Source organism: Neovison vison, chromosome 5 (assembly GCF_020171115.1).
Source record: "Neovison vison isolate M4711 chromosome 5, ASM_NN_V1, whole genome shotgun sequence".
NCBI classification, from domain to species: domain Eukaryota; kingdom Metazoa; phylum Chordata; class Mammalia; order Carnivora; family Mustelidae; genus Neogale; species Neogale vison.
Window position 1 is genome coordinate 61,477,782 of NC_058095.1, and position 14,462 is coordinate 61,492,243.

General features: G+C 47.7%; 1 protein-coding gene across 1 annotated transcript in view; it reads right to left on the reverse strand.

Annotated features, from left to right (window-relative positions):
* HS3ST3A1 (heparan sulfate-glucosamine 3-sulfotransferase 3A1) overlaps window positions 1-5,446 on the reverse strand; it is a 92,845-nt gene extending 87,399 nt beyond the window's left edge. Inside the window, exon 1 of the mRNA XM_044249137.1 lies at window positions 4,848-5,446. Coding sequence (XP_044105072.1) covers window positions 4,848-5,446 — 599 coding nt within the window. The remainder of the gene's footprint in view (window positions 1-4,847) is intronic.
* Between the last annotated feature and the right edge of the window lie 9,016 nt (window positions 5,447-14,462).

Consider the following 14,462-nt stretch of genomic DNA (forward strand, 5'->3'; position numbering starts at 1 on the left):
GAGGCCCTTTCGTTGTTTATATCAAGGAGGTTTGTTTGCTCTGTGACACTCTTCCCCTCGCAATGTGAGCATCTGGTCTATGTAAGGTTAGCCCCCTCATGTCATTAATTGCACAGGCTTATTATTTTATTCCCATGACCCCCTCCGAAACACAGATCCGGCATGTATGCCTTGCTGGCCAATCAAAAGACTTATGTATACGAGACACATATTTTGGCTGGAGGGTTCTCTTTTCAAGGGGAGGGCAGAGGACCATATTATGGAGCGTTTTTTGCTCTGAGACAGTTATGCCTTTCACATGAAACGTATCCGCACACGATAAATCTCATTGTTATACAGGAATATTGGAGCATGCGAGGTATTCCCCATTCCAGGCCATAACAAACATGGCTTTTGTTGTTGCTGTTTGCATATGCCTGTTGCATATCCTGAGTGTCTGATAGTGCTCGGGAGTTCGATAGGCCCTTAATAACTTGCCTGTTCCTAATTCCATCACTTTACACACCTATGCAGTTCTTACCTGCACACTTGGACACACACACATACTCACGCGAACTGGGCTGTCTGAACTGGTATTGCTGGGAGGCATCTACTGGGATGCTAAGCCCAGAGGGGAGACGTTCAGCTAACAAAATGACAGCGGCTTCTCAAAGGAGCTGTTTGCAGCCTCTGGGGGGATAGAGAGTGTATTGTCCCTGAGCGCTCCTGGGAACTCTTATGCCCAAGAGAAATTGCACCCTCTCCCCCTGTAGATGAGCACCCTAGACTCGCCGTCCAAAGCAACTTCTGCCCACTTTCCTCCTCACCCCACATCCCATCCCACTGTTCTTAACGCTGCTCTAAGGACAGAAGAGCTCTCTTTGGACTTCAGTCCCTATGACCTTGCATGGGTGGCCAGATTCTGCAGCTCCCTTGGCTCGAATTTCATTTCCACCCCTTCGTGCAGAAGGGGCTCGTCGCTTGGGAGGGTGGGAAACTGTACATGGAGGTACTTTGCAGCTGCTCCCAGCTGCTAAGAAAGGCCGGTTTCTCCTGATAGGAACCGAAAGTTCCTCTGTTCTATCTGCCTCCTCAGTGGATTTGGAAAACAAGGCAATGATCGTTAGAGGCCAGAAAATTTTAAAATTATGATGAAGTTGGGGTGGACATGGGGGAGAAGAGAACCAACTCCTAAACCCCAAGTTGAGTGATCTTTGATCTTCCTGGATGCTATAGAGTAAAATATTTTAAGGATACTCTTCTCCACTCAAATTATCCAGTATTCCTAAAGAAAACACATGGAACACATAAAGTGCTAGCACTTTCAGAAACACGGAACACTTACTATCTTGCCCCCAAATTCGAAACGAGACGGAAACGTTACAGAAAATAATAGCGTTATTTATATATACACATATATGTGTGGGTACACATATATCTTTAATACTTTATAAATAGGTATCCTTTGTCTAACAATAACAAAAAAAACCAACACAACACACCTTGCTGGCACAGAAATACACAGGGAGAGGGAGGCCTTCTTACTGACTTCTAATCTGCTTTTGAACTACCATAAAGGCATCTGACATTCCAGAAAAGGATCCCAAGTTTTAAAGTGAATGCAACAATCCCCTACGTTCCTTTATGAACCCACCACCCATACAATGGAAATGCAGACTGTTCACTGCAAAGCATTGCTTTCCCATGACATGCAAGCCACAAACATTTGTTGCACTGGTATCATGTCTGCTAAATTAAGTAATGTGGAATGTTTTTTAAAACCCTATCAGGGTGGAGTTTCATTCACATGCAGAAGACTGGGGTGAAGCATCCCCTGTGATCATTAATAAATTTCCTGGCATATAAATATCAGCATGTTTTAACTTGTTCTAGAAAAACATTAGGACATCTTAAACCAATTCAGAGTAACTTCCTTTCTTAAGGGATTTTGAAAAGAGCTCACTTTCTTGCCTTTACTACCAACCTGCTGGAAGAAAGAAATTGATTATACTGGTCTCCCAGTGCAATTTGAAAAGTACTTTGTGTTTTCTCCCAGTGGAAATTTACGAGGGAAATTTACCAAAACATCCCAGCCATGGTGTCCTCCTTGTTTTCATTCTCAAACTCATTCTCCATGGCTTTTCCCTCTGCCTTCCTAACAACACACTTCTCCCTTTGTCTGGACAGTAGGGGGCACTGCCACAACGAACTATTATGGCCAACTGTGAGATGTCACCAGGAGAAAAAATGCACGAGTGGACATATAGGATTGTCCCATGTCAATGAGCATCTACAAAATATTTTATACACTTTTTTCTTCCATAATTCACTTCAGGGTGCAAACGCTGTAGTTTTCTTTCTGTTCATGTTGTTGGGAGGGGGGCAGGGAGTCAGCAGTATGTGGTCAAAATCCCATATTACAAATTTGGGGCTGACTCAGGAAGGTCTCACTAAATCCCTAACTGTAAATACTAGCTAAACACAAGCAGTAACATGCGCTTAATATAGGTTTAAGTAGTATTCCTTACAAGAGATTTTTTTTTCATAGTTAGTCTTCAGTTTCTCTCGCAAACATCAAACTCCCTAGTTCAGAGCCAAGATGAAAGAGAACTGTGGCAAAATTTCATTAAATAATTGTATAATCCAGGCTGCATAGGTGGAGGGTTTTTTTTTTTAAGTAAGAGTTTTATATGTAATTGAGTTAAACTTAAATTTATGCATCCAATAAAAGCATTGCAAATGGTAAAACAAAGAATTGCTCCAACACTTAGAAAATTAAATTCAGCAAACCATGAAGTCTACCGTACAGTTATTTTTGTAACTACCATAAATTGCTTTATAACACTCCTCTGCTGGAATCCAGCAGAAACAATCCAAGGAGAGATTTACTTTACCGCGTGCATCTAGTTTCCAAAAGAGAGAGTGACCTAAAAGTTTATAACTCTTTCCTTTTTTCTTCTTCCCTTTTTTTTTTTGGTTAGTACTTGTGTTTCTAGTTACCTTGAAACATTCCTTCTTTTACATGAGCTTAGAAAGGCTCACAGAAAATAAGATCCAGGTCTGTAGATATCCTGTGCCCTCGAATACTCATTTCTGGAATAAGAAGAAACAATCCTACTTTGTGGAAATAGGGTCTATATGGCAAAACAAAAATAAACGGTTTTAGTACTAAATATTTCACCGAATTTAATGGCACCTCACAGCCAAACATTGTCTTAGACCTTTCGTGAAACGGACTTGAAATGTGTTCCCTTCCAGCACTATACGAGGCCCAATTCAATGCAAACGGCTATAGATAAGAGTTTTAGGGGTCTTTAATCACTTCTTTCTTGTGTCCTTGATGGAAAAAACAGAGCTGCCTTTGTGCTAAAAAGAAGGACCTGTTGTTTTCAGATTCAACAGGTCATTTTTATAAGAACTTCCCAGAGGATACAACATAAATGATAGAAACACAGGGGGATTTTTTAAGTGCCTGATGATTTTAAATGATATATATTCTATATTGAGGGAAGGTTGTTTGTTTTTCTTTCCAACAAATGGAAAGTTACTGTTTTAAAAGTGTTTAATATTTGAACTTGACTTTTAGGACCCAATGTTTTCTCCTCAGTTGGGTTACTGTAAATTCGGCTTCCGAAATCAACCTGGGGATAGGCCTGACCAGGTTCAAGTAAATAAACTTGTCAGATCATGTCCATTTCTGTTTGGGAGATGAATTATTTGTTTAGTGGACTTTTGAAATATATCTAAATTGTGCTGTCACTTTTGCAATGTTCTTTTAGTTAAAATAACAGAGAATGCATGCTTAATGAACAAGATGAAACTTTGTAAAATGAAAATTCCGGCCACGTGATTTTTGGTTGTTCTCAGAGGAAAGAAACAAGCCAATACTTTATGGCAAATAAAATCCAGGTGACACCAGGATTTATTGGCGTTTGGCTGATTCCATTACTAACGGTGGTCTAAATTTGAGAAGACTGGCAAATTTAAGATTAAGATCCGAATCAGACTTGTTTCCTAAACTTTTATTAGGAGGCTTTTTCACAATGTAACTAGTATCCTTATTTTTCTCCCTTTTCTTCTTTTAATGAAAAAAAAATTGGCTACCTCTGGTGTAAAGAGAATTGTTTGAAGATCTTTAGGAAAGTTTCAGCCAGGCCAAAAACACAAGGTAGCATTCCCTTTAAATTTAGAGAACACTTTCCAAAACTCATTCCTCACCACAAACAAAAGTTATTTTATCCAGGAAGCCCCTCCTTAAAGCAGCCTGACTGGCTGTTGGCACTTACGCGGCCATATATTTCCCAACTACCTAGACTCTACCGAGTTCTTGACACCTTTACTATGTCTCGATATTACTTACCACCCAGGACAATGATCTGGCCAAGGGTCAAGGTAAATGAACACGTGAGGGCAAAGATCGCGGGAGTCCCAGGGGCTAGTTCCACAGATAAGAAAGAAAGAAAAACTAGGCATTCTGGGGAGCGCATGGAGTAGACTGCAAGGCTAATAATTGGGGAACAGGTTTCTCACTTAGGAAGTTCCTTTTTCCCCCCTTTAGCTAACAACAGGGTCACTTTCTGGGAGCAGGAGGAAAAGATGGCATTGGCTGTGTGACGGAAAGGAAGTCCCCCGGACTAAAGAAAAAATCACGAAGGCCAGAATTTCTCCCACCGCCTTCCTCGACACCCACCTCCCTGGAAGCACAACGCACGGGGGAGGGGGGAACGAGACCCCTCAACTCTAAAGCAACCACTGAGGACCCTTTGCCCTCTGCAGGAAACCGGGAGGGAGGGGAGTGGGGGTCCCCCCCCACCCCACGCTTCGGCTGCGTCCCACCCCTCCCCGGGCTGTGCCCTGAGCCCGCTCACCGGTACCAGGCGAGGCCCTTGTCGTAGCTGCGGTCGAAGAAGTGGGGCTCGGCGCCCACGGCGCGCACGTCGGGGTGCACGCGCAGGAACTCGAGCAGCGCCCGCGTGCCGCCCTTCTTCACGCCGATGATGATGGCCTGCGGCAGCTGCTTGCTGCCTTCGTCCAGCAGCAGGGCCAGCGTCCCCGGCGGGGCCTCGGCCACGCTGCTCCCGGCCCCGGAGCCGCCGGGACCTCCGGCCAGCCCGGGGGGCTCCTCTTCCCAGGCCGCCTCCTCGCCGTCGTCGCGCTGCGCGGGCGGCCGGCGTCCCCGCCACTGCCGCAGCTGCAGGAGGCGCTTCCTGTGCGCCGCCGCCGGCCACACCGCCAGGTTCCTGGGGCCTCCCGCCAGGGCCCCGCGTCCCGGGGCCCCTGCCTCGTCGCCGCCGCCCGACGGCCGCACCGCCGGGCCCGCCAGGCTCTGGCAGCGCTCAGCCAAGCAGTAGAAGACGTACAGGGACGTGAGCAGGGAGCAGAGCATGAGCAAGAACTTCCGGAAGATGCTGCGGGACAGCGGCTCGGCGGAGGCGGGGTGGGCGCCGGCCGGGCCCGGAGGGGCCATCCTAGCCGGAGGCGACGTCGGGCCGCGCGCGGGCCATGCTAGGCCGGGACTCCGCCGGGTGCCGCGACCTCTTTCCGGGGGCCCCGCATCGCCCGTGCGTGCCTGCAGCCGTGCGAGCTGCCCCGGGGGAACTGAGCCCCGGGCGTCCCGCGCGGGATCCCTGCCTCCGGTCGAGGGGGCGGGAGGGGGTCGTGGTGCGGTGCTTAAGAAACCATCGTCTTAGACTCGCCCGAGTCCCGAGCCTTGGGGTCGCCCCAGTTCTCTGAGAGTCGCCGGATCGGGGGTCCTGGAGGCGGCGGCGAAGGCGTGCGTCTCAGCGCCGGCCCGAGCGGCCTCTCGGCGCGGGTCCCCGCTCAGCGATCCTGCATCCCTCGCTGGGTCGGGGGAGGGCACTCAAGGCTCCCGGGCCGCGGAGCTCCGCGCGCTGCAGACAGCTGCGAGGGATTGTCCCTTCCTTCGTGCCCGTGGCCACCCGGGCGCGCCCTCTGCGCCCCGCTGCGAGGTCCCACCGACTCTCTCTGCCCCAGCGGGAACCCGAGGCCCGCGGCGGGCCGTGCACGCCTCTTCGCGAGCGCCCGGCTGCTCCAATTGCCTTCGGTCCCCACCTGGGATCGGCGTGCGGGAGCCGGGCGGCGCGGGACCTGTCAGCGGCAGCGCTACTGCGCTCGCAGGCGCTCCCCCGCCGCCTCCCGACCGTTGCCGCCGCCACACGTGGGGCGCGGAGGGCAGCAAACTTGGCGGTGACGTCAACGGCCCGGGCCGCACCGGCCCCGGACGAGCGCAGCAGAGCGGACGGGATGGGATGGAGAAAAGGTGGCGCGGACCCCGCAGCGTCGGCCCAATGACATCGGAGAGGGCGGGGGCGACCGGGGCGACGCCCCTTCCCCACTCCACCCTCCCTGCACCGCCACTGCCTCGCCCCCTTTCCGGCGAGCTGGGCGTCTGCGGGGGCTCCGGGGTAATCTGAGTGACAGCTAAGGCCGGCCGGATCCCCGGGGGCCTGACTTCCACCCGACCCACCCCGCAGCCTCCGCTCAGCCCTAACTCCCTCGGAGTCCCTGCTCCCGCCTCTGTCGCTCCATCCTACCCCCCTGCCCCGCCCCCTGCCACCTCCCTGGCCCTTTGGAAGTTTAGTTGGCTGCCTTTGCCAGTCCCCGAGGCACGCCACGCCCCCGTTTGTCTGGGGCGCACTGAATTCCTCCCGGCCGCTCCGGCTTGCACCTACTCCCAACAGTCCGCAGCGGGCCGGGAAGCAAGCCTTTTAGCCTTTCGGCAGTATTTTATTTTGTCTTTCCTTCTGCCGGTCTTGCCTTGTATTAGTTTAGGATGATCGAGAGTTTCCCCAGGACCTGGAAAGGAGCAACATCTTAGGAAACGAACCAATAAACAAGTCAAGGAGAGAAATCGAGAGTTTTAAGGGGAAAAAAATTAGCTCCGATTTCACATCCATATGCCTTTTGATGAAGGAATTTGTTTATGTTGTATGTACCAGCTTGTGTGTTTGTAGGGGTGTTGGACGCGCGCGCGCGCGCAGGCGTGTGCGCACGCGTCTGGGTAAAGGAGTTAAATATCCTTTCCCAAACAGCGGTTTCCTCTTTCTCTTGCCTCCCCTGACCCTATATCCTCTTCACGCGCTCCTCGGAGAGTAGGTCAGGAAGGGATACAAATCACCTTGCTGTTTAATGGAGGGAGGTGGCCCGTGGACCCTGCATGGGGTGGTTTTTTATTCCATTTCCATTTGTTGCTGATTTCTTAGCTTCCTTGTCTCAGCAGGACGCCCGGCAATGTGGGCGGTAGCCTGACCGCTGGGCACCAACCCGTGTAAGTTACACTGGCAGCTTTCTGGGCCCAGTGTAGACGCTGATCAGACACCCCCCCACGCCCCCCCTACCCCCAGCAAGCACCGCTCCTGGGCCTCACAGGGAATTAAGCTGCCCGCTGCTGGGACTTCCCAGCCGTCTTCTCGCCTGCCTTCCTGCGCCCTGTGCTCTATTTCACCATGGAAGTGGAAATCAGGAGAGTCCTACCGAACCTTTTAAAGAACATCCAGTGATTCTAACTCTTTGGGCGGGTGGCGCTGGTGTATTTGTGCCTTTGCCAGACGTGGTTCTATGTTTATGAAGTACCAATCCCACCCACCGTATTCCACAAAGCAGCCAAGAGCTTATTAGCTTCCGATGCCTTAAAGCAATGAACTTTTACAAGGATGAACAGCAAGGACTGCCAGGGTCTGCTGTCTCTTTGTGTCCTAAAATTGGATATCGACAAACCAGTTCGGTGTTATTACGGTCTTGCGCTGTAATATATTGTGAAGTTTTTCTCTAGATATTTCAGTCTGATTTGCAGAAGGAAGACATAAAAACAAAGACCAGTTTAAAATGAAGCTGAAAGCCTATAGAGTCTCCTAAATGCCAACAAACATGCCTTGATTTCCTCCTTGGGAAAATGATGGTCTCCACGTTCCTTTCCAAAGCTCCAACAGGATACAAGATCATGCATTTATGCTTTCTCGTTTCAAACAGGTATTTTCTTTACAGGAACGTTGAAGACCTACACTGTTGAGGAGACACGGTTTCAGGATTATGCACAATGTCTAGGGCAGCACTGTGCCTCTCAAATAAATTCTGAGCCACAAATACAAGCCTTAAAGGCAACTTCAAAATTTCTACCAGCCACCTTGAAAAAGGTAAAAAAAGGTACAAGTGAAGTCAATGTTAATAATGTCTCCAGCACATCTAAAAACATGACTTCAACCTGTAGCCAATACAAAAATGATTGAGATCATCTTACGTTCTTTCTTTTCTTATCAAGGCTTCGAAATCTAGTGTGTATTTTACCTTCACAACACATCTTTATGGGGACTGGCCACATTTCAGATACTCAATATCCACAGGTGGCTACTGGCTGCCATGCTGGGCAACATCAACAGGGATATTATTTTTGGTGAAAGACATGTATCTCTCAGCATCTAAACAGGAAACAGCACGTTCAAATCAGGATAACTCATGGGGGCGGTATTTGCAAAAGAAGTGCAATGTCTAAGGGAAAGAAAGATTCTTGACAAAACATCAGGTGAGAAGAATGTGGCGTTATGTTTGATCATGAGAAGGACATGGAGAAGACTGATTAAAGTCTCGGATAACATTACGAGAATCATACTGCCTTACGACTCATCATAATATGCTTTGTCTTTGATCCACTCGATGCATTTACTAGAGTGGAAAACAATTCCAGCCCATCATTATTAAACAGGCGCTTTCCAAGAGGAACAACGGCCATGAAAATACCAAGGAGCACAATGGACTGTGTTGCAATTTCTCCTTACTTCTGCCTTTCTTCCATCCTTCCTTGTTAGAGTGCATAGCTACTCCTTAAAAGTGACAAGGTGGGTGGCTCAGTGGGTTAAGCCTCTGCTTTAGGCTCAGGTCATGATCTCAGGGTCCTGGGATCGAGCCCGGCATCAGGCTCTCTACTCAGAAGGGAGCCTGCTTCCCCCCCCTCTCTGCCTGCTTGTGATCTCTCTCTCTCTGTCTGCCAAATAAATAAGTAAATAAAATCTTAACAAAAAAAGTGATAGGTTCTGCTAGGAAAAGCTTTTGTTACCATAGAAGCTGATATTGTATTCAGGGTTGAATAGGTGAGGTTGACTTCTAGCCTCCTTCTTCTCTCTCCCTAGTGGGTACCCACCCCTGTGCCAGCATCCTCACTCAGTGCCTACCCTCAGGCCTCCCCCAGCCCTGGATCCCATAAACCCATTCGCTGTACGGTACAGAGGACCCCCTCTTATCTTCTCTCATGCCCCACCCACAGAGGGTTTACATTTTAGAATGAAGAATATCTTTACAGATGCCTTTCTCCTACCTGCCCCAGAAGCAAGAATGTGTGCTATTTTTAAAATGCGGTACATAAAAAAGTATAAAGAATAAAACAAATCATATCCCCAATTTCCATTTTTATTGCCCAGAGATGACCATGATTAATATATTGGCTAGTTATTTCTATATCATATATGTTATTTATATGCATTTCTATATAATGTTATATACATAAGTTCTTTCTATATAGAGGTAAATATATATAGAGAGAGGTGGATATAGGTATATATGAGATAGATAGATAAACATAATTTTTTTTAAGATTTCATTTATTTATTTATTTAAGAAGGAGACAATGAGAGAGAGAGCACAAGAGGGGGAAGGTCAGAGGGAGAAGCAGAATCCCCACTGAGCAGGGAGCCCGATGCGGGACTCGATCCTAGGACTCCAGGATCATGACCTGAGCCAAAGGCAGCCGCCCAACCAACTGAGTCACGGAGGCACCCAATTAAACATAGTTCTTTAAAAATACTAAAACTTTTGGGGCGCTGGGTGGCTCAGTTGGTGAAGTGTCTGCCTTTGGCTCAGGTCATGATCCTGGGGCCCTGGGATGGAGTTCTGCATCAGGCTCCTTGCTAAGTGGGGAGACTGTTTTTTCCCTCAATCCCTCCCCTTGCTCATGGTCTCTCACGCTCTCTCTCTCTCTCTGACAAATAAATAAAATCTTAATTTTTTTCTTAAATACTAAGACTTTCTAGCAGTGTGGACAATATAGATAGATAGCATCCTTTAGCCTGTAATAACAGACCCACGAATGCTCAACTTGGGGTACCTCGTTTGGACCTTTTTTTTTTTTTTTAGCCTCCCCTTACCCCAGAAGACATTCCTATGGCCCTCCATTGTCCTGTTCCTTTCCTGTCTGTCCCTTACTGCCAGCCCTCCTGCCGTGTCCTTCCAACCCCACTCGCCACACCAGCATGGAAGCCAGAGAGGCCGGGAGCCCACTGACATAACAGATGCAGGAACAGGGGGTAAAACGCATCCCAGAGAGCAGAGTATGTCCCACAGACAGGGAAACAGGAGTCTTAGGAGCTTACAACCTGAATGAGACGAAACACATACACACAATCCTTAGAATGCAAACTGGCACTGTGTTCAACTCACATACCAGACATTGTGTTCACCAAATTCATTGTCAGTGCTTTGGTTATGCCCTCCCCTTACTTTCTCAAGGTCCACCGTGTCTCTCCCTATAATACGCATCCCCTCCACCCTTCAGCTATCAGCTGGAACAACACATCTTCAAGGATCCCTTCGTCTCCATCCCTGCCCTGCTTTGAGCAAATCTCCCCAGGGAAATTCTCCCAGTCCGCAGTAGTTTCCCTACAGATTTTATGAGGCTTTGTAACGTTATCAGAGCGCGCCTGTGCTACGTCTCCCCATGAGAGTGTAAGCACCCCACAGAGCCTGAAACCGTTCCCATGTAGTATCACCTGCTACAAAGAGATGCCCAGTAAAGGTATGTGGACAAACTAATGACCCCAGGAAAATATGGAGCTGGGCATTCCTGTCTGAGAGCACCTCACAGAAAGGTCAAGTCAAGACAGGGCTCTGTGGTGGTTAACTGTGTTTCAGCATGAACGAAGCGTGGGCTTGGCCTGGGGAAGCCGTTGGAGGGAGCCAGAAGTGACCCAGAAATGACCATAGAGAAGAAAGCAGCAGCCAGATGCTGAGGTCCTTGTGTGATTTTCTTGAGAGTCTACTTTTATAGGACATCTGTGGAGATCAACAGGAAAACACTTGCTTTCTTAGAAAGACTTCTTCCCATAAAAGCTTTCTCAGCAGGGTCAAGACTGGAGGGCGGGCTGCGCCAGCCCAGTCACTGACCCTCCTAGAACAGAGCCATTGTGACAGTCCACAATTAGCTGGAAATTAGGTGGGGAGGGGTTTGGGGAAGGTGGTGGATTTCAAAATGGGTCCTGAGGAATTGGTTGGGAGCAGGGATCGCAGCGTGTAAGTACGAATGTGGTGGACACAACCAATGGTGGTAGTAAATGTTGAATTAATAACAGACCAAATCTTTATTTAGACTGATTTTAGCCTCCAAGAAAGCATTTCTATTCATCTATTCACTTAAGAAAAGTTTCCTAGAAGCAGAAGTGTGATTTTGGTAGCCTCACGACTTGACTTGGGCTTCTGAATTACGCTAGTCTCTATTTTAACTATGCATCTCTTGTCTCTTCTCTGGGGGACTCACCCTTCCTGAGAATGACGTCACCAGATAAGAGCCCATGTTCCTTTTATCATGGTCTCACCCAGCACTGCTGTTACCCTCAGTTGTCTCCCTCTCAACACTTGCCTCAGACATTTTGCATCCAGGAATTATCTTCAAGTCCCCTCAGGATCAACTTCAATCAAAAATAGCCTCAAAAAATGTCCCTGTTATGAGGCACCTGGGTGGCTCAGTCATTAAGCATCTGCCTTCAGCTCCGGTCCTGATCCCCGGGTCCTGGGATGGAGCCCCACATCCGGCTCCCTGCTCGGTGGGAAGCCTGCTTCTCCTTCTCCCACCACTTCTGCTTGTGTTTCCTCTCTCGCTGTGTCTCTCTGTGTCAAATAAATAAATAAAATCTTTTTTTAAAAATGCACAGTTCATCAGAAAGGGGAACGTGAGGAATGAAGGACTGTTAGCAATGGGCCGTAATTGGGGTGTATAGGTCTGACCCACCTTGATTCATCCCAGGAGACATCGTCAGCATGGTAGTCATTGCCGCTTTGTAACTCATGGTGACAATTTCCTGTCAGAAGGCGGGACAGTGTTTCGGGGACAAAGCACCTTGATCAATGTGAATGGGCATTTTGATGGGTGCTGGAAGTCTCCAGGATGAGGTTTGCCTGTGACATGTACAAGGTCTTGGGAAGGACCAGAAAGCACCTCTGACCTTTCGGACCAGAGGTAGGAGGGCAGTGGTCACCTATGATGTTTGTCTGCCCTTTTTCTAAACCCAGCATCCAGGTTGTCCTGCTGGCAAAAACTCCTTCTTACACTCATGCCATAAAAATCTCAATACCGCTAAACTCACCCCTTGCAACTTTCTCGATGTCAGAGCAATTTGTCTTCCCGTCAGGGCAGCACCTGGTTTTCCAAAATGCAAGTAAATAAGCCAGACCCAGAGGTTCAAGGACAGGACTTGGGTGGGATTCCTGGAAATCTGTGCCCTTGCCCTAGGTGGGCAGGAGATAATCTGAAGCTGCTGGCCACCATCCTTTATTCCGGGAGGGAAGAACCTGCCTGAGGAAGAAATTATCACAGGAAACAAAGGTGAGCCAGGGAGAGAGATCAGTTCCAGGAGAATTGGTCTGATTCCTGATTCATCTCCACACTGGAGTAAATTCTGTTCTGTCCAATGTTCTTTGAGATTTTAGGCAGCATGTCTTACCTCAAGAGAATCAGATCTCGTTTCCTATTACACCATACAGAATTTCTTGCCATGTGACCAGATGGTCCCACTGGTGATCTTATTAATGACCCTGAACTGTACCTAGTGTGCTTGTGAGGTGAGACCTACCAGGTGTCGGATTGTCCCTCATCTTCTGCCCCCACACAGCAGCCAGGCCTCAACTGTTCACCACCTAGCCTGATTCCAGAAAGTATAGCTCTGACACATAAGATAATCTGGATATTTTAAGTCATCTTCGTATTTGCCTAATGAGAGGTTTGACACATTACTGCTTTTTTTTTTTTTTACTATGCTATAGAAATGCTTGCTTTCAAAACCCAATAATCAATGACTCTTATGCAACAAATATACGGATCGTTCTGACTTTTATGTGCACATCATTCCAATATAGTTTTTAAAAGCTTTATCATTCATGAATATTTTTTTGCTTCTCAGAACTGATTTCAATCACAACAATATTAAGAGAATAGAAGGTTGATACATCCCTGCTTGGGACATAAAACTACCTGGTCCCACATATTTGGGCTTACTTCTAATCAAAACAGAGAAAAACAAAGAGACAAAAAAAAAAAAAAAAGAAGGTCCAGGATCTTCAGACCTCAAATTCAAGTGTGTATTTCTTGCTCACAGCCCCAGGACTCATCAAGGTAGCATTTTAGAAAATGACTTTGAGATCTGAATGCTGGATAAGGTAGAAAAGCTTGAAGCAGACAAGCCAGCGAAGAAGCTGAAATTAAATAAATACTCACCGTAAAATCATAGAATCCCAAACTACAGTGTCTGCAGAAGGTCACAAAGAGGAAGAGAAAATCTAAACTATCTCATAAAGCAAGAAACGTGATAGAGTAGATACAGCAGATGAAGGAGAAACAGAAGTCAGAACTGACCCGAAGTATTGCCATTGAATTGGTCCATCCCTGGCTGGGCTGGTGTTTGTTTGCCAGTTGGCTTTTCTCTCTATCTCTGCAGTCATGTAGGCTGGTTCCTCGCTCTAAATTGACCTGGTGATGTGCCAGCAGGACTAGAGAGATGGGGTAGGGTAGGTAGCGGTCAAAGGGACAAGCCGGAATGGAAGCTGGGTCAAGTCCCGTTCAGAATTGAAAATACAGCCTTGGTGTCGAGTCAATTCTCAGCAAACGATGAGGCAGGCTGGAAACGAGGTCACAGGGACTCTCCATTGTCCTCTTAAGTCAGATGAGGTCCTCACTCATCTCACACTAGGGGGAAAAATGTTTTCCCAATGGCGAGTGAGACGATGACTAACAATTTGTGATTTCCACACTGTGGGTTATTGAAAGTTCAAATCAGATAGAGAGATGACCAGGAATTCCCACAGTAGGTGGAATTTAGAAGGTCCTTGTTGCAGAAGGAGTTCGAGTTTGGCACTGGGAGAGGACCGCAGTGGTTGTTCCAGATTGAGAAACAAACAAAAATTATGACAGGGCACTATGAAGAAGTCTGGGGGATTCCTGTTAAATATTATCATATTATAGTCTCTGAGATGACTTTTCAGTAAAGACAGATTTCGCTTAATCCCACGTTTTCAAGACTTTAGGACAATGGATTCCCTTTACCCATGTCCTATCTAGTAACATTCATTGTTCTGAGGAACACAGATCCAGAAACATAACCCTAAACTGTGTGGAGCCTGATATTGTTAGGAACCTCAGAGGACACATGTTTTGTGAACATGGTGGGGTCTCAGCTGCCTATAGTGAGAGCCTGGTTTACTTCGAGACC